Here is a 21,116-nt window from a genome sequence, read left to right as displayed (position 1 = left end):
AAACATACAAACGCTCCTTCTCAGGAATGGCACCCAGAATCTGGAATGCCTGAAACCCGGCTTATCTCCTCCACTGCATTTTTTAAGAAAGAGGTAAAAGCCATCCTTATGGCCAAGTTCACCTGAACTCTATTGTTGTTGGATCAAAGACTTTGCACCGTTTTTGTATTATTGGTTACCTGATTGTTTATTGGTATTATATTTTTACATGATTGCTATACTATTTTGCTACTCACTCACTACCGACTACTATATTGTACCCAATAGTTTGTTTAATCACCCTCCTGTTGCCCCAACCCCTTGTTTCTGTAAAGCGCTCTGATATCTGCAAAGATCTTGTTCGCGCTATATAAACCTTTGAATAAATAAATAAATAAATAAATGTTGAAAACTTTCTATTATAAACCAATTGTAGATATTGCATCTGTTGTGGTGGCACAGCTTTAAACAAGCAGAATCAGAGCCTCCGGTCTTGACATACAATTCAAAATTTGCGAACATACGAGACAAGAATTTTCAATTCTATTAAGGACACGGAGGCGAGGTTTATCCCACCCAGGTTTCTTCATTTCAAATGTGTTAACATTATTACCATTTCTTGCACCTGCATATTGTGGTTTGTTTATATCTACTCCTTGTTCCCCCCCTCCCCTTTTCACTGCAAATTTCTACTATGGTGGCATGGTATATTACGGCTCTATGTCTTTTTCAGGTTCTGATCCTAAATGAAGTTTTCCTGTATAGCCCTTTGGCCTGTCTGATAGCTATCTACAGTTCCAGTGTTGTTCTACAGATGCAGGCATCGCGTCTTACATTCCATTGGGCTGCTGTTTATCACTGTGTTTTCTTTTCTTCCATGCTCTTCATGTTGGACTGAAAATGTTTTCAATTGAACTGTTTTAAGTTGCCAAAGAAAGAGGATATGGTATTCTCTATTGGACTTCATATAGTGGTTACTCTATGGTTTATCAGGTGATAGCCAGAGTGTTCATGGGTATTGCGGTGGTGTTTTTTCTTTACTGTTTCTGATTGGCTGCTGAGCATTTCTTAGTAAAGAAATGAGAAAAGCACAATCCTCGCCTCCGTGTACTTAATAGAATTGAAAATTCTTGGCACGTATGTTCGCAAATTTTGATTTGTTCGCGCTTTACAAATACTGGACATTTACAATAAGCGTTGGCCAGTTGTTCATGAAAGCTCCAAGAAATATCCCTCCAGGTACCAATATCTAGTATTGGGATAATCAACAAATAAGAAGTCTCCATGCGGTTTTAGTCGAGGGCAACAAAGAGGTTTATTTAAAAAAAAAAAATTATTCCAGAAAAGAAAGTACAGCAATGACCAACAGCCACCCAACCAAAGGTAAGCACTCTAACACACATGGAATTACCACATCCACATCATAGAATCCAATTCTATAATGTAGTCAAAGTAACCCAACCCGTACATTGCACAAACGTAGAGCATACCATACATCATAAAAATAGTATAAACCTCAGCATACTACAATAACATAACTGCAAACACTGTCTTCAAGTCAGACTGCCTGAAAACGTAGAATACAACTTTATAGCCTATTATTCTGTTAAATACCCCATGATGAAAAATACCTATTTCTTCAATGATTGTTCTAATTCTGAGAATATTTACCGTATTTATTTTGCAACAGAATGTATTATCTAACTACTTTGAATTATGCGAGATGAAAAGTTGACATCTCAAAGAATGGCCGCCATACTTGAGTTGGCGTGAAGGGCTTTACACACTTTTAGTCCGTCGTTTATGTTCAATCCTTTGATGTCAATTCGGCGTTTGGCTGATCGTCTCCATGGGGACGCATGGCGTAGCCTGTACGTAGCGAAAGGAAGTGCAGGTCAGAGAGCAGCAAGATGGCGACGCTCGAAGGAGCAGAGAGGTCAGGGTGTGTGTCCCGACAGTTAATTTCGGCTTTTGATTGATAATGTTATCTAGGACGCTGATAGTGGCAGATATTGGAAATATATATGTATATATGTTACATCTTTTAACTATTGAAACACTTAATGTTGAATACTTGCGTTCCCACATTAACAAGTTATCGTTGTAAGCCTTTATTGTGTGCACGATGGTGTTCTAAAATGATTAACGGAGCGGCAACTCTACGTATGCCTTTTACTTGTTATATAAATTGCAGTTAATCTGTAGTACATCTCTGTAACGAGTCTTTTCGAAAGTGTAATATTTTGAAGGTGACCGGAGATATCAACAAACACAGGTTCTCAACCGTAGTCCACCTGTTGACTCAAGGTTAAATGATGCGCCATGGCTGTGTGAACCCTTTTTTTGCTAATTGTGTCTCCTTGACAGTGGTGTGATGGTGTCGAGTGTTGTCTGCCCACCTATTCTTTTGCCTTTTCCATGTATCACTTGGCTGTGTATTGCACTGAATGAGTCTATGGAAATCCAGTGTGAAAAGTGTTATTTGTGTATACGATTAATAATCTATGTTTGGGAAAAACTTGTCTTAGCTGCCTTGTTAATAACGTAACCTGTATTTTATTCCATAGGCGACTTCCTCTCCCTTATTTTTTTCTGGAAGGTATTATAATCATGTCAAATGAGCTAACTACAGGCAGTCCTGGCTTGTAATGCTTGCAGCACTTAATCTACTGGGAATTTGGAGCCCATATTCATAGCGAATAAGGCAGAACTACACATCTGAGAAGCCAGAATTGACTAAAAGGCCTAGACTGACTGAAGTTTTCTTTGTCATTCACAATTTAACAACGCTTAATCACCCTGAAAGATGGGCAGCATTGGAAGCAGAGTCTATCAAGTTAGCCTAATATTGGCAGCGTGGCACGACTGAAAGAATAGTCAGTCATGCCAGGATAACCCCTAAAAATCCAATAGGGCTGTGTAAGGGTTATTCACATGACAGATTTGCCATAAGAGTGACACGATTCAGTCACATGTCAGGCCTGTGACTCAAAGATTAGTAATCCCGATAGGACTCTACAAAGGCAGAGTGGGGCTGAATCAGTCTGTCAGCCTTACTTCTGAAAGGGTCATAGAATTAGGACAGTCAGTTACACTGAAGCTCCCTCACACATCTGCACCCACCACTACTTCTCCATCACATAATGTACACTAAGTATTAATTAATTCTGACGAGGGGAGAAGCTTGCAACTAAAATATATATTTTACAAAACATAAGACTGAGTAGAAACTATATGGGTCTTGGTGTCTTTTTTTTTTTTTTTTTTTTTTTTTTTTGGTGCAAGACGTTTATTAAGTACCATTAAGTGTACACAGCATACTGCCACAACCCGGAGGCCGGCTGCCATAACATAAGTCGCCAATCAGGGAAAGGAAAATGGTCAAATAACAATCAGTCGTTGCAGATCTGCATACCAGCACAATATTGAATTAACAGTACAGGCAGAAGTAAAGCATATAAATTCGTCTCACTTTTGTAGTTTTTGAAAACAGTAAAGAAAGAGAACAGAACAAACTCTAAGCATGTGCACCACAGAAAAACACATGGGGGGGGGGCGGGCGGCACAGCGTGGTGACCATGTGGTCTAAGGACAGTTACAGTTCATGGTAGATTGGAGACATCTGAGGGGCGAGCTGTGGGGCGGGGGGGGGGGCAAAGAGACAACACAAAGGGAATAAAGTGCATTTTTCAATCGCGAGGCAAAGTGAGCTGTGGACCATCCCGCAACACTCCATCAATTCCGCCTCCCCATTCCTAGAACAACAACCGCAGCTCACAATTCATCACTATGTGAAGATTCCGTTATCAGGTAGCATTGCAGCAGGGCCCAGATATCAGTGGGCCTGGATGAGAGCAGCAGTAACTCTGCATACGTGTGAAGTTGTTCCTGACAATATACCAGGTCACTCACCCACTCCTTAAATTTGGGCGCCCTTCCCCTGCCCCATCGACAGGCCACCCTACGTTTGGCCAACAACAAGGCTAACGCTACATATTTGCGGTGAGCCGCCTGCAGAGGTTCCACATACCCCAACAGAGCCATCACAGGAGTCGGTGTTACCTCAGTGTTTATCATTGTAGAAAGGGCCTGAAATACCTGGTCCCAGTACTGATGTATTCGGGCACACCCCCATGCAAGATGCAGAAAATCAGCCCCAGGGGCCCCACACCTGTCGCAGGTATCATCATCCCGCAGTCCAAATCTGTGTAAGCGAGCCGGGGTGTAATATAATCTATGCACAAATTTGTAGTGGATGATCCTATACCTGCTGCTGGATGATATACGTTCCGTCTGTTGCAAGCAGAACTCCCATTGTTTATCAGTGAGAGGGGTAGGCAGTTCCCGATCCCATTTTGTCTTGGCAGGAAGTGTAGTGTACTCAATGTGGGCCCGAATGGATCTATATAGCGTAGACACCAGTTTGCGTGGGTTCTCAAATTGTAGTATGTGCTGCAAGGGTAATAGGACAGGTGGCTCATGTGGAAAGTCGGGTGTGAGGGCTTGTAGCCCATGCCGCAGGCGCAGGTAGTAAAAGATCTCCAGTGAAGTAGGGTGTATGCCTCCAAATAGGTGGTCTCTGGTGCGGAACTTGCCATTGTTATACAAGTCCCCCCACGTGTGTACATGAATTTTGGACAGCAGTTTCCGGAAGCCAGTTTCCTGCAGCAGTGGCAGTTGTGGGTGGTATGTTAGGGGCATAAGTGGGGCGTAAAGTAATTGCAGTCCGAGCATGTCACAAATGCGCACCCAGGCCGTGACAGTGCTAGACAGAGTGTTAGGGGTCTTATCCCTACCTTCCACAATGGTGTACAGTGCTCCCTCTATAGGCGTGGGGTGCACTAGCCAATGCTCCGCAGCCAGTTGCGACATGTACCTAGGCTGTCTCACCCAGAAATAGGCGTAATGCGCCTGGGCCGCCCGAAAGTATAGTTCAAAATCAGGCACTCCGAATCCACCCCGCACATAAGGCCTAGTCAGTACCTCCCACTTGAGCCTGGGTTGTCTCCCACCCCACACCAGTTTAAGCATTTCCGATCGAAGCCTTTTAAAGAAGTATGCACCCGGGTGAAAGGGTATGTTGAGGAACAGATAAAGCAATTTCGGAAGCACAATCATCTTAACCAGAGAGGCTCTTCCCGCCATCGAAAGGGGAAGCGTTATCCACCGCGAAACCTGGTCGCCGATCTTGCTGATGGCCGTACCATAGTTCGCCCTCATGAGTGCCTCCCTATCCTTCTCGATGTGAATACCTAGGTACTTAAAGTCGCCCTCAGTCCATGTAAGCGGGTATTCCAGTGGGAATGCATGCGTGGACGCAGTGAGGGGGAAGATACAAGATTTGGCCCAGTTTATCTGCACTCCTGAGAGGGCCCCGAACCTAATGAATTCCCTAAGCACTGGGTGTAGGTTATCCCGTGGATGTCGAACATACAGTGTGATGTCGTCTGCATACATGGATATGAGGATCTGTCTCTGGAAGCATCTTAGCGCGCTGTTCTTGTAGTGTTGCCGCAGTTTAGCAGCTAGGGGTTCCGTGGCGATGGCAAAAAGGAGGGGGGATAGGGGGCGCCCCTGCCTGGTCCCTCTGGAGACCTCGAATTCTGGGGAGAGCTGCCCATTAATAAGGACCCGGGCTGCGGGACGTGTATACAGTAGCTTTATCCAGGAAATGAAGATGGCCGGAAACCCCATGCGACCCAGCACTCTAAAGACATATTCCCACTCCAGCGAGTCAAATGCCTTGGTGGCATCTAGAAAGATGGCCGCCATGGGCAAATCCTCATGTACGGAGTCATACACTGAGAAGAAGGTGCGTAAGTTGTGGGACGTAGCTCTCCCTGGGACGGAGCCCGCTTGATCTGGAAGGATAAGGTTCGGCAGCAACAGACTAATTCGTGTGGCAATAAGCTTAGCCAGTATCTTAACATCGCACGTTAGCAACGAGAGGGGCCTGTATGAGTCACAGTGCGAAGCAGGCTTTCCTGGCTTAAGCAATGAGATGATCAGCGCAGTCCTCATGGACGCAGGGAGATGACCCACTTCCAGGGCATCCTCGTACACCTCCCGCAGCACCGGGGCCATGAATTCAATGTAGGTTTTATAAAATTCGACAGGGATGCCATCGAGTCCCGTGACCTTGCCTGACTGCATACTCATGATCGCCTCTTTGACCTCATCAAGCTCAAACGGGGCACTCAAAAAGGCCCGCTGAGCGTCGCTCAGCCACCCAAGCGCGACATCTGTGAGGTAGTCATCTAGAGACGGCCCGCCCGACCCCCTGGAGGTGTATAAAGTACTATAATGGTTGACAAATTCATTAAGTATCTGAGTGGAGTCCCGGAGCAGAAGCCCCTCGGCAGTTTCCAATTCCAGAATGGCAGTAGGCGTCCGCATAAGCCTGACTGTAGCGGCCAACGCCTTCCCGGGCCTCTCACCTTCCCCGTATCTCCGCGCCACCCAATACTTATGCCTAAACTTCGCCTCGCGTGCGGCTTCATCCGAATATTCAGTAACTAATTCTCTTATCTCCGCAAGCGTGTCGCCCGTAGGGCGTGTGCGGAGGGCTTCCTCCGCCCGTCCCAGCCTCGCCTCCAAAGCAGTCAATCGATTCAGGATAGCTTTAAGCACCCCAGAACCCTTTGCAATACAGAAACCTCGCAGTGTGACCTTAAAGGCATCCCAGATAGTCTCGACATCTTTCACAGAGCCCTTATTTCTTTAAAAAAAATCCAAACATTCCTCACGAAGTGCCTCCTTAAACTCCTCATCTAAAAGCATCGCAGTCTGCATGCGCCACGCTGTAACAGGGGGGCCTAACTCCGCCCCTCGCAGGGCAATATGAACTGGGGCATGATCAGAATACGTTCTGGGGAGGTGTCGCGCACAAGTTAGTGAGGCATAGAGGTGTGTAGTCAGAAAAAAATAATCAAGCCTAGCCCAGGATTTAGCCTGTGCCGTAAAATGCGTACCCTCCCTCTTCGACCCGCAGTGTGCTCGCCAGGCATCTACAAGGTGGTTCTCTTCCAAAAAGGCGCGCAGTACTTCCCGCCCTTTCGTGTAGTAATGCGGAGCTTGGTGTGAGCGATCTAGGGTGGGGATAACAGCAACATTGAAATCTTCCCCCCATATTATGTGTTGCGACCCTGTTTCCAAGATCGCAGCCCAAAGCGTTTCAAAGTATTGCGGGTCGTCCACATTAGGCCCATAACAACATGCAAGGGTCACTGTCACACGCCCCAATCTACCCCAAACCAGACAATATCTCCCCTGTGTATCCGCCTTTGAGCCAGCCATATGAAAGGGAGTAGATTTCTTCACCAATATTACAGTACCTCGGGCATAGGAGGAATACGATGAGAACGCAGTACATGAAGCCCATCTATTACCGAAGGCGCGTGTCCTGTGAGGTGCAAAGTGTGTTTCCTGTAGAAAGGCTATATGTACATTATGCCGGTCCAAGTAGCCCAGAACATGCCTCCTCTTCCGATGGTCCCCCAATCCCCGCACATTCCAAGTAAGAACATTCAGACAGGTGTCCCCCATCCTGAGAGTCTACCACATAACAGTAAAATCGATACGAACTGACAGTCCATACAGCCATCAGTATTTACATCACATAACAGCCTGGTCGACCACACCGAGCGGTCTATGGTCCCCCCCTTCATAGCAATACCAGTGTACCATCCCACCCCGCAGTAGGCAGATGGTCGAAGAGTTAGAAGTGCACATGCTAGACAACAAAACAAAACCTTAAACCCAGTGCAAACCCAGGTGTCCAATTCAAGAAGTCGCAAAGTATACAGTTCAACAAGCAAGCACTTGTGGCTGGCAGGCCATTCGAGAAACAATCCCTCCCCTCCTGTGTACAAAAACACATGAAAAGGAGCAGTCGGCATCCTCGCAATTATCCGGGGGCACAGGCCCAACTTGTTGAAAGTGAGATTCATGGTCCAGACAAGCACAAGCATACCACCTGCAGAACTCCCCCCCCCCCCCCCCCCCCCCCCCCCCCACTGAAGCGCCCCCAACTCGCCAGTACCCGGTGCCCACCCCCCTCCCTTAGCAAACCCACAACAACACAACAGCAAAAGTGCATTTAGCAAGTCCTGTGGGGTACACCCGCTCGGGGGTTCTAGAGGTGCACCGTCGTCCACCCCCAAGTCTCCTCTCCGCAGTCTCCTCCATTCTTACCGTCTCTGTCCGGGCGGATGAGAGAGCATGGGGGGGTGGGGGCCTGGCATGCAACTGGACCTGCGGGACCACCCAGCCTTAGCCTCCTGGGGGGTCATCGCAAAAGCTGTAATCCAATGCAGTAGTCGACATTAATCAGCAAATGTGGAGAGTTTCAAATCCTATTCATTCCGCTCCAGAGTCGTGTCCGCCTTCCGCCTGTGCAGCTCTCTTGTCTCGTTTAGGCAGGGTTTTAATGTAGTCTTCGACTTGCTGTGGATTCAAGAAAAAGTGTTGCGTGCCCTGGTGGGTCACACGCAGCTTGGCGGGATAAAGTAATGCATAGTCAATATTCAGCCCTCTCAGTTTCCTCTTTACAGCCAAAAATTTTCTGCGTTGTTCCTGGACTACCGGGGTAAAGTCCGGGTAGATGGAAAAGGACACTCCCTCATAAGCAAGATTCTGGTCCGCTCTGGCCGCTTTCAATGCCGCATCTCGGTCACGATAATTTAGCAGCCGTGCAATAATGGGCCTTGGTGGGGCACCTGGTTGAGGTTGGGGTCCAAGGGAGCGATGGGCACGTTCCACTATAAACTGGAGAGGGACTCTTCCCCCACCGTGGCCATTAACAGTCGTTCAACGTAGAGCTCCATCCGCCCCGTGTTTGTGGACTCCGGAACACCCGTGATTCGTACGTTGTTCCGCCTGCTCCTTGCCTCCAATTCTTCGTTCTTGGCGGCTATCACCCTTAGCACATTGTCCATACGAGAGAGCCTCGTGGCCTGCGATGTCGTGGCATCTTCGGTTTCGGATATTCGGCGCTCGGCCTCCGTCAACCGCTCTTCATGTACATCCATTTTTTGGACGATGCCGTCCATCCGAGCGGAGAGCCTGTCCACCTTGTCCACCACCGTGGCAAATCCCTGTCGCATCTCTTGTAGCATCGTGGCTATCTCGGGGACCATGGGGGCCACCTCCGCTGCCGGGCTCCTCGGTTGAGTGCAATCCCCCGTCTGCTTAGTCCCTTTCTTTTGCGTTGCTGGTTCAAATTGCAGCTTGGGCTGCCGGGTGTCCGGCTTCCCCATGCTGGGACAGCAGGAAGCGTACCGCGGGTCCGAGCCGCACTGTTAGGGGTTCCGCGGGCGGGCAGCACCCAGAGGCGGTCAAGACCCGGCGTTCAGTAGTCAGTCGGTGTTTGTCTCAGTTCCAAATGCGCCACAGGGTTTGTAGCCGGCATAGAAATCCACCCGGGTAGGCAGAAACCCACTGCCGGGGCCACGGGGTACGGGCTCGTGTGAGTTTGGCGCGCGTGGCGTCTCGCGGCCTACACGCCACGTGTCAGTCCTGGGCGTCGCGTGAATTCCAGCGCCGCCTCCAGCGAGGACCCAGCCCGGGGCCTCCGCCGCTCCAGATTCACCTCGGTCTAACTCCGTCACCGCAGGTCGTAGGATCACCAAACTCGGACAGAGTGTGCAGCAGAGGTATCTCCACCCCCCAGTCGTTTTTCAGGCGGGTGGTCGCAGATTTAAAGGATTAAAGCAGGATAGGAATGCCAGGCGGCCGGAGCCACACTAGAGTGCGGCCATTCAGCTCGTGCGCCCTCTAGCGCCCCGTCTTGGTGTCTTTTTTTTTCTTGACCTTTGGATCTACTGGCCCTTTACTTACTTTTTAGATTGAGCGTACAGCGCAGCGCTCATCCGCTGCTCGCTTTGCAAGGCATGCAGTATTCAGTATGGCGTGGAAGCCCTGGGAAGCTCTGCCCACTCTCCGCACATCTTTTTCATTGGCTTAGGTCTTAAATGCTGCCGTCCGATTGGTTTTAGACTTGTTAGTCCCTCCTCATGACGGCCATGTCGTCATTTGTATCCTTCCAGGGCTGCTGATCCCTTTACTTCGAAAAGTATTTTCTTCCTGTGCCCACCCTCCCGCAGTCCATGACTTCTCGACCCCCGCGCGTGCCTTCTCGAGCGCCTGCACTCCCGTTTCCAATGCAATTGGTCTTGTGTGAATGCGAGTCCTATTGCATTGCAAATGCTTGTTTTCTTTTGCCTCAGCTTTCCTGTTCCAAGCACTGCTGCTATCATGGAGGCCATCTGTGTTGACTTTGTTGCCGCCCCCCCTCCTGCCATAGATTGTGTTGATTTTAGTCCCACATCCGTTGTCAGTGTTAACTTTCTTCGTTGTCCGTGTAAACTTTCTTCCCACCCCCCCCTCCCATTATCCGTGTTAACTTCGTTCCCACACCCCTCCCGTTCTCCACATTAAGTCCCGGTTCATTAGCTTCAATGGGGCTGGCAAATTCCTCAGTCAAAAGAAGGGGGACAGTGGGCTTTTGGGGAGATCCAAACGTACATGCCCTAATATAAGGTGAAAAATAGAGTACGGAGTTCCTCAGTGGGTCATGGAACACAAAAGAAGGGGATGTATGTCGAAAGGTTGATCAGAAGTCCTCTGATTGAGGGGAGTTCCTCCTTTCGGAACTAGAGCCCTCATACACCCAGCAAGCTCGGTGTCATGCTTCATCATATGGGCCTGCTCCTCGTCGGGTCGGCACTGCAATACCTGACGGGCAACCATAAAGGGGCTCATTAGCAGAGATCTTTTGTTCCTTCCCATATAGGTGCTGTGGGTGCAAGGGGCCTCGTATGTGTAGATGTTAAAGTGGAATATGCAGAGTAAAACAGGGGTGGGATTCCTCTAAATAACTTTATTCAGGGAGCACCCTAGCTTGGTTAGAAAGAATACAGGAGAGGCAACAATCTGGTTACAATGTGTCGGAAATGCACTCTACTCCTAGGTGGTCGACATGTTTCTCGCCTGGTAGTCACAAATGATCTGTGGCGATTCCTCAGGACTGTATGTAAAAAAACTATCTACAACTAATGGTAATGTGACATTCCATACAGTGGTTCTACGGGAACTGTACCCTCAGGTTAGAAGTTAACCTCAACTCTGTAAGATCGTGCTTCGTCAGTTGCAGCAGGAAAAAAGACACACGTAATGTTGTCTGCTCCAAGAAGAAGCCCAGTGGTTGACCTACCCCGCACCACTGAAACCGGGATATTTTGTACATACGGTCCTTCGGAATCTCCACAGATCATTCTTGACTACCAGGCGAGGAACATGTCGAATCACGCATCTGAAGCACTGTCAGGAATTAGGAAAGAGAAAACTACTAATTTTAGTGCAGAACAAATAGCTATAACCATAGAGTGGGGGGAATCGCCTACCAGCTGAAATCGATGTAACCTTTGCTTAGTTCTATTAGGTAAGGCTCCCATCTACGTTGTCACAGTCTCCTACTCTTACATCTCCGCTAGAATGGACTACACCACTCCCCCCTACAAAACAATAAACAATGTAATACGTTTATTTATTTTTTGCCTTATCTCACCATGACAAGACAGAGCAAATGGTAACCATAGATGCAATCTTTTTCCACTAAACTTGCTCCTGTTCGCACCTTTCCTCAGTTTTACCACTCTTTCCTAGCCTCGCTACTTGTAAATGTTTGGGTGTAAATTGAATTATGGGTCACAGTTTACATTTATGCCCGGTGCTTTGTGACAGTTTCAGGAAACACTAATGATATAGGGCTAGGAATAGGCTATGGAAGCTAAGTTTTGTCTCACCGGGACGTGACAACTAGGAGTCTGACCATGGATTGCAGAGAACAATCTAGACATGTGCATCACTTTCAGAGTGTTAAGTGGGTACTTGTGGCTCATCAAAGTAGCAGAAATACAAGTGGTGGTAATAAGATGGAATCTGTGACTGGGAGTGTCTCTAGTTGTTGTGATTTGCCCTCATTTCACACCTAGATCTTCTATTCCTGCATCTTTGTTCTCCACTCCAGCTCGCTTTGTGGTTTTCCAAAGTTCTTAGGACTGATTTGGGGTTTTGTACCTCATTTGGTCCTACAATTCTTTCATGGAGTATAGGTCATATTCCTGCTAAGATATTTTTCCTTTGAATTTTTTAATGTACTTGCATACATGCATTCCATTGCCTTCCTCACACATAATTAATTAACTGTAAACATTTTAAAACGGAAGTCTAGCTTTTCTCCAGGTCATTTCTTTGGGCTTAATAAACTGATGTGGGAAGGTCTAAAATTCCCCCTTGTTTCAGACACTCTTATTTTCCTAGAAACAATATGGACTATGTTGTTGGTAATGAATTTCCTAAGAAACCTTCCTAAAACAAACAACTCCTTTAAAAAATGAATTATTCCATTTATTTTGACTTGCATCTCAAACTTTATCTGGCCAACAGGAATAATAAAGTCCAAAATATCGCACTAGGGACCACCCTAAAGTGCCATATTTTCTATATTCTTCCATGGTTGCTTGATCCCATCAACATTATTGATGGGATACACTATTATCTTTAGCGTTTCATCACTGTAAGATCTTGAAATAAAGGTACTCGTGTTTCTTTTCTTTGCTACAATCTAGTCCATGCTCCAAAAATAAAATCTGATTTAATTCTCCTTCTTGTCACACTCGTTTCTGGTTGACCTACATGTGCCATCACTAATATCCTCTTCATTAGCACATCTGCCACCACCACTACTTATTTTCTGTGGAACATGCCACTGTGGACTGATAAATCACTGTCTCCCATAAAAATGAAAAAAACTGCACACCGTTCTTTCCTGTGTCTCATAAATGTTGCCACCATTTCTGCATTTTATCCTCTTGTGTGGCATTAGCCATCTCCTCTTTGGAAATACTAGCCCTATGCCATCATTTACATTTGCCACCACACTTCCATACTCCTCCCAGTCTCACGCAGGCCCTTACATTGACAGGCTGGATAAAACAATCATCAGTTCCTCACATTTAAAACTGAAATAAAACTCCTACAATTTCATTGTTCATCTAGCTATCCTGGGGAGTAGCCTTCTCGTCTCCAGTGGCTGTCAGCAAATCAACCAGAGGCCTGTGATCAGTTCTAACTCAAAATTTAAGACACCCCACACATATTGTCTGCAATATGCCTCAGGTCATCAACAGACCAGTGCATCATTTTCAGTGGTAGAGTAATTTGGCTCCTTTCCACTTTGAGGTCTCAGACACATATGCCAGTCACGTCATTACCTTTTTCCATGAAGTAGTGTCGTAGTTACTTACACTAGCAACATTGTTATTTAAGCTTAAATACCATTGTTGCTAGTGTAAGTAACTACGACAGTCCTGATCTCCTGTCAAAAACTTTAATTCTGGCATGGAACGTAGTTTCATTTTTATCCACACAAATTCCACCTCACACCCTTCAACCCCCCAAAGAATCCTTTAATTTCTTCCGTCTTCTCATTCGTAGTGCATAGCTGAACTTTGGGTAATGATCAGCTAGACTGAAAAGAGATCCAAGGTAATGCAGATTACAGAGGCGAGTTATCTTCTCATCTTCTTAGTTATACATAGATTATATGCGACAGATTGCCATTTCTCTTCATAAACATAGCTGTAGTTTGCCCTCTGACATAGTGTCATTTAGTATTACCAATAGGCACATGCATCAGTTGACATTTGATGTCTTTTTGGGCAATACTGCTAAGGGTCAGCTTAGTTAGAGGTCTTAGGGCTTTATCAGGTCTGCACATGTGCTGCACTGCGAGACATTTAGTAGCTGGCTTTTGGAAATGCTTCCAAAGGCTGTTGCCGGCTACCAGCTTTCGGCTACGGCCACAAGCGTGTGCGCCTTGCTCCGCCTCTGCAATCAGCGCTGCTGTGCGCGCATCCCTCGCGTGCTGAGCACACGCTGATCTCCCCCCTTAGATCAATAGCACGCGCTCCAAACTGCTAGCAACCCACCAAATAAAATTTAGACACAGTTGCACACCCTCCAAGGTATACGCAACTCCTCTGTCAACGAATCACTTTCAGAAATTTTGTGGGTGTACTAGGATTGGCTGATATGCCCACAATGCTCCAATCCTTGGTCACCTTACACATCAAGATCCCAAAGTCTGAAAATTTGTTCAGCCAATGGATGGGCAGCAATATGACCAGGAAGCACTGAAATTATTGTATCCAAACGTCGACCGTATGGAAAAAAAATCAATAAGGGATGTTGTTGTCAATTACAGACGGAGCTTGAAAGAAAGACACGGCTGGTCACCTTAGGCAAATAGATAGTAGTCGTTTGAAGTTTCTGTAGCTTGCTGACGAAACATCGGCTTGAATAAGAGGTGACCTGTGTTCTGCATCATATGGTAGGTTCCTATTGTTTGTTGGGTCCTCGTGGTTTGTCGGCCGTTCCTAGTGTGTAATATGGCTGGCTGTATGTGAAAATATAATTTAGTGTAATTTGTGGGTCGTGCATGGGCAGACGCATAGCTTATTTTGTGATAGACATAAATGCAGGATAGACCCCTAAAGTCTTATTTTTAAGCGCCCAAAACTGCCTAGTCTTGGTTCTTCCGCTTCCACAATTCTTGCTCCTATATTTATTTTCGTAGGCACTTTTTCACTCCCCCCCCCCTGTCATTGTTATCTTATTCCCCCCCCCCTTTCTTTTTCTTTTCTTAAAACTCTTTTCATGGGTAAGAGTCTGGGGATGCATTAAGATTCTTAGTCCCCAAATATGGAGTGATCGTCCCCACCATTGGCACAGATAAAGCACTTGTGGGATGCGTTTCAATATGTTGTGCTGTTGACTGGACGGGTTCTGACTTATGTCTTGTTTCAGTTGGCTTTTTGCAGCCGTTTCTTACGCTCAAAAGATAATTAGACAAATGCATTTTAATGCTGGTGTTTTTATCACTGCACTAAAATGCATTAGGTGCGCAAATTATAGCCCACCACCCCGGAGTTTGCTCACCAGCCTGTGATTCTGGGCAAATCACTTTATCTCCTCGTGCTTACCAAAAATGAATGTGTTCTTGTGTGTAACGTAACTGGCCCTCATGTAAAGCGCTCCAATAAATACCTGCCTTAGTCGAGTTCGCTCTTTTTAGAACTGCAAAAATAAACAGGAGCTGCATCTAAGCAACAAGCGGACTGCGCTGTTGACAACCTGCATCCATTTTCACTTTTTTACTTGGTCCTCTTCATGATCAACATTGGGTGCAGGACCGGCGAATGTAACCACCCACTTCATGCCTAACTGGCTGCTGCCCCTAGTTTAAACCACGTCTTCAGCCAGCACGTGGCCATATAAATAAAAACAAGCATTGGCAGAGCCAATAGGTCTTGCCTTTGGGGCCTTATACGTTTTTAGTTATGCAGCACAATATCCTTCCTGCAACAACATCAGCTGTTGCATGGATAACCATTTATAAGGTCCCAAAAGCGAAACCTATTGGCTATGCCAAAGCTTGTTTAGAGTCTGGTGGACAGGATACTCTGTTAAAACATGTCAGATGTTCCAACATCTATATTTCACATGCCATATGCTAGAATGTACTTGCAATATGGTGGATGGAACATCTGCCATGTTTGTGACGGAGTTTCCTGTCTGCCAAATGCTTAATAAGGCCCTTAGTTTTGACGCAGCACATCACCATTCTATTGAGTGGGAAACAGTGTTTGTAGAAACCAGTGTTAATGAAAGTGCAACAATTGTGAAACTATTAAGTTGTTTGTGTATATGGTGGCAATAGTCCCTAGGATGACAAAAATGGATGATGCTTGTGCCTGGTGGATTCCATCTCAGATCATGAAGTTCCCTAAATTTTAAAGTCAAATGTTTATTTTTTTGGTGGCAAAGAACATACAAATGTAGTGTCATTTAAAGACCAAGATGTAGTAGTCCATTAAGGATTACTTTAAAACTTAATCTGGGTTATTTCCCGCTTGATATACGCAAGAAGAGTTAACATTATCAGTATATCAACATACACAAGCAGTTTGGTTTTGTTCGAGTCATGTACCTGTGCCTTTGTTTCTGCATAGTTCCCTCTCATGTGACATCACTTCTCTCCACTCTTCTGTATAGCCTGCCCCTGAGCTTCCTTGTTTTGCCCACTTAGCTCTCACCCAGCTCAAGTTTCCACACCTGGCAGATTTTGCTTTGTTTACTTTCATTGCTTGCACGGTCTCTCCTCTTACCTCCATTTTCAATATGAACCTGTTATGTCCTAGCTCTCTCATTCCTCCTCTTCTGCACCGTGCCATTCTCTGCCTTATACATTTCTGTTTTGTGCTTGATCTGGTCCTTGGTGCCTGGTTCCTTCTCTTCCATTGTATTCACTACGCTGGTCCCCATCTCTCCTTGCCCTCCTTACTACTTTCTACCACCTCAGCTGTCTGATCCTGCTCCTTTTGGCGGAGTATTGACTGTACGGCAGGGGTGTTTTATTTTCTCCCAAAAGACAGAGTGAAGTATTGGGTTGATTCAAGGAAAACAGTCGTCCTCTGTTTCTTGGTCACTACTTCGTGCCTGAACTGTCCAGCTCCCACCCAAATTCCAGTCTCATGATAGAATGTTTAAATAATGGTTTCATACATTTCTGAGAGACCAAGGTTTGAATTGGTCTGTCACTTCAGCTCGAGAGTGCCAGGGCTCAAAATATGTCCCCTCTAATTTTAGAGGATTTATTAGAGGTTGACCTGGTTGGACCTCTTTGCTCACCCGCAATCGGTGAAAAATTAATGTTGTCTAGGTTACTATCCTGTTGGACGTCTTTTAATTCTGTAGACCTGGCTTCTTTCGGACCTTTTGGGGATGTGGTGTTGTGTGTGATGCTTCTTTTTTTTTAAAATATATATTCGTGGACGAATTCTAATCTCTCCCAGGAGAAGAGTGCCTGAAATAAAAATTTGCCATTAGTGTAAACTTTTATCAATTTTCTTACAAAATAGTAATCTGATTTTTGTTGCAAATAGCATATTTTGTATGTTATTTTATATATGACTGCTCCTCCCTGGCGTGCCTCTGAAAGGCTGGTATGCGTCATGAGCAGTCATTCAGGTTTCATCTCAAATTCAAGTTCTTTATTGGTCTTTTAGGCTTACAACATATTACAGAATCATCACAAAGTTGAATACATAAATATAAAACATTTTGTAAAAAAACGTTAAATTATAAAGACCCTAATAATATGTAATCATCCATTTACTTCACAATTCTAGTTCGTAAAAATAACAAAGGTAACTCTTTAACTTATTACTGTTGCATGCTTTTACTCCCAAAACTAAAATACCCAGACCCTGTCATTTACAATCTTTTTGCTACCATGTGGCATTCAAGTTGATTCAAATATGATAGCCAAGAACCCATGTTATGTAACTAATCGCCATTTAAAGTCAGAGTTAGTATTTAAATGCCATGTTTACAAAATGCATCAAATGCAGAAACCTAAGTTTTTCCCCCAGAATCCTACTTCCATCTCTTCAGGAAGTGACATCACCGCATTTCTGACCTGATTCTCCTCAACTTCTCTCAACAGGCCAGATCCACCACACCGAAGAAACCCATACCCATCAACTGCCGACCCATCATTCATCAACACTACAGTGCAAGTTGATTGAAAGTGCTATCTTTGCAGAACTCTTAAGATCATATCAGGGCCAATCATCTACTACATGACCACTAATCAGACTTATTATCTTTGCAGTATGTAGATGCCATAATGACCACAGATAAATATGACCTCTGCCTCCTTATATTGCTGTACCCCTCAGCTGCCTTCAACACTGTCTACCATCCCACCCCTGTCCACACCCAAGAGTCTTGAACATGATTCACTGATGTCTCTAGCTGGTTGTCCTCCTACCTATCCAACCAACACCAATTTATTCAAATGAGCACCTCCATATCTCAGAAGATCCCTATAACTTGCGTAGTCCATCAGGATGCTGTCTTGCATTATGTCATCTTAACCTCTACATGGGAGACCCATGGGACTCTGCAAATTGATTCCAGCATCAAAATGCACGGGCAACCGTACATCTCTGCATGACAGTCTACTCTACTACAAACATAACACCCCCTAAGGCTCACCCAGACCCGAATGTTTGATACTAACCTATTTATGTTCACCAAGAACAACACGCTAGTGAGTCCAAACCTGGGTCTGTGATATGAACCTTGATGAACTTGCGTATCAAGTCACTCAGATAATACACTGACTTCATGCTTTGAGAAACACATTGCCAAGAAAACTAAATAGCTCAGGAACAGCTTTCTAGAAAGTGCAACAGTTTCTTCCAGAGAGAGACTTCAGAGCTGCTTTGAAGCCTTTTTACGTTTTGCATCTGGATGGGTGTGATACACTGCTCAATGGCACCCCAGAGTAAGGGCTTGCTACATACTTCAGCATGCTTCTCCAAGGTCCTGAAGAAATAAGACTGCATACCCCTATGCTTCGCCTCCCACAGAACTCCACTGGCTGTCTTTCCTGTGCACATATTTAAAAGCACCTGCATTGTGTACAAATTCATTGCAACCCTCATCTCTGCCTGCCTGTCTGGCTCAGAAGTTCACCCTTTCTGGTGTGGTAAAGGCTTTTTTTTATTTTTATTTTTTATCTGTGTGCGCCTGGGATCTGAAACAACTTTATGTATCTAATAGGACCACCTACCCTCCTTCAGTTTTGGTTAGAGTTGAAGAGACAACGCTTTAAAGAACACATTATCATTACGCAGTAATTGGCCACATCTGCTCTCAGAATCCAGCTACTCTTTTTTTTTTTTCACTGGTTGACTGTGTTCTTGCCTTGAACCCTGCCTGTAAAGCACATCACTGTTTTTGGCTAAATTTGCACTACCACATACCACACAAATAGGAATATGCCTCTTTATTACGTAGGTCTTCACTCGGCATGCAATTACAACGCGGTCGTTACAACGACCATGTTGTAACAACGCATAACATTACCACGCAAGTCGTAACAACGACTTGTGGAGGGCGGCGCTGGATGTTGGAATAGTATAATTTACTATTCCAACTCCAGTCTGTGCAACAGTAGGGAAGTTTGGGACTTGCGGGGCGATTGATCTTTCAATCAAAGTGGTCTGTTCTATGGCCCCTGAGGAATTTCACAACTCATCAGATGCTAAGTACAGGCTGGGCAGCTACTAGAGAGCAAATGCAAATTAGCCTTCAGGAGCTTTAGGTAGAGTAAAGGTAACTTTCTAAAAGTTAATTTTCTGTAATATTTTTTTAAAATCTGATATCACAATTGGATTTGAGTTTTACTTGCTGTTAAAAATAGTGGTTTCATTATTTTTCTAGTTGGACCCAAACTAGAGATAGCAATTTTACTTTTTAAACTGCACTCGTGTTTCTGTTGGATGACAGCTAGGCCTGCCACAGTGAAAATAACTTCTGGGCCCATGTCACTCTATGGACTTGTTACCATTAATTTTCTTCATATGCCACTTTTAAATACAATGCAACCTACCTTGAGGGCTACAGAGCCTATATAGGGGTGACTTACTAATATTTAAAAGGGATGTCTTTGTCAAAAAGGGTAATCTGGACATGTTGCACTGCAGATTTTACTCTGCAGCAGTCAGGCTACAATAGGCCCAAATCCATATTTTATAGGCCCAATCTGTGGATGGCACAATAGGAACTTCAGTCCACAGGCATTTAAATTCCAAGCCCTGCATGCATGTTCTACACAATATACTAGGGACCTATAGGCAAGACAATTGCGTCAATTAGGAATAAGAACATTTAACCATGTTTAAAAGGGTGGGTGCCCGCGCACTGGCCCTTAATCCTCTTTAGCAGTGGTGGAGTGCAAAGAGTTATAAAGCCAGCAAGAATAAGGTCCTGGAAAAAAAAGATGAATCATCTGAGGTGACTATCTAGAAAAGGCAGGTTTCCTACAGAGCCTAATATGGTAATCTACACTTAGCAAAGAACCTCCCAGAGTTGAAGATCAAAATCTACATTAAAAGCTCACCTGTGCAGCCCATAACAAAATCCCAGCCAGAAAGCATAGATAAGCTTATTAGACTGAAAAAGATAATTACCTGTAGAATATGGTCTACATAATGGGAAAGCTCATGGCCCTGATTGGTTTACCCCCTCTGTTCTAGAAGCCCTGCTGCTTATTGATTCTATTATTGACAAGATTATTATTTGCCGTTAGCAAGCAGAGTATTATCATGATTCGAGACAGGCAAAAATGCTATAAAATTTAGCTCCTTCAATCCCATTTTGCTGCTAAACACAGATGCTAAAATATTCACATGGGTTCTGGCAGCCAGACTAGGCCTCTGCTTCTGGGTTTAATCAGACCAGATAAGTGTGATTTTATATCAGGTTGCATATGTGGCAACAGCATGTAAATGAACTTCCGCTTTGACAGTGTGCACAGCACACTAAAGGATGTCTCCCTCTTCTCATTAGATGTAGAGAAGGTATTCAAAAAGGTACATTGGAAATTTCTAGCCTTTGTCTTAAACAGGTTTGGATTTGGCCCCATATTCTCTTTGTTGGGCTTTGTGGCTACAAGACCCCAATACACGAAAGAAAGCCTGTGACACAGTTCATTTTAGTAGAGGTACTTGCTTTCCCTGGCTTGCTGACTGACAAATTGGAGCATTTGCACATCATGGCTTTCAGAAAGGTTTTTAAGCTGCCATATTCAACAAGGTGCACACTGATTTGATTAGAGTTCAATATAACAGCAATAGACACAGAATGTGAAAAAGATATAGTAAAAATTCCATCATCATGTGATTAAGGCAAGTCCTGGTACCATCAGGGAAGTACTACAAATAGTCTTCACCGACAACACTAGTCGTTGGGCAAGGTACCTCGTGACAGCCAATAAGACACTGGGCCTGCCAGGTGATTTTCTAACAAGCACTCAATTAACAACGGGCAGTTTAAAAAACCTGCTAAAGAAGCAGGGAAAGATCACATCAAGCCAACGGGATCTCTAACGGATCAGATCCATTTGTAGCGCAGAGGGCCTGGTCTACTCACACATAGCTATCCTATGTCAACCATACCTGAAAGCAGGATTGGACAGGCAAGTCCTACAGAGCGTCTTGAGG

At 45.1% G+C, this 21,116-nt stretch overlaps 1 protein-coding gene across 3 annotated transcripts in view; it reads left to right on the top strand.

Moving 5' to 3' along the window:
- The first annotated feature begins 1,817 nt into the window (after positions 1 to 1,817).
- Positions 1,818 to 21,116, top strand: part of LOC147701810 (transmembrane protein 11, mitochondrial-like) — a 206,064-nt gene continuing 186,765 nt past the window's right edge. The window contains exon 1 of one of the 3 annotated variants that reach the window (XM_086930450.1): positions 1,818 to 1,915. In XM_086930450.1, the coding sequence (XP_086786576.1) occupies positions 1,890 to 1,915 (26 nt within the window). In that variant the 5' untranslated portion in view covers positions 1,818 to 1,889. Of the gene's footprint in view, positions 1,922 to 21,116 lie in introns of all 3 variants that reach the window. The other 2 variants (XM_086930449.1, XM_086930451.1) reach the window with 2 other exon arrangements.

Source organism: Lissotriton vulgaris, chromosome 7 (genome assembly GCF_964263255.1).
Source record: "Lissotriton vulgaris chromosome 7, aLisVul1.2, whole genome shotgun sequence".
In the NCBI taxonomy this organism is placed as follows: Eukaryota; Metazoa; Chordata; class Amphibia; order Caudata; family Salamandridae; genus Lissotriton; species Lissotriton vulgaris.
This window is presented reverse-complemented; position numbering and strand designations above follow the sequence as displayed.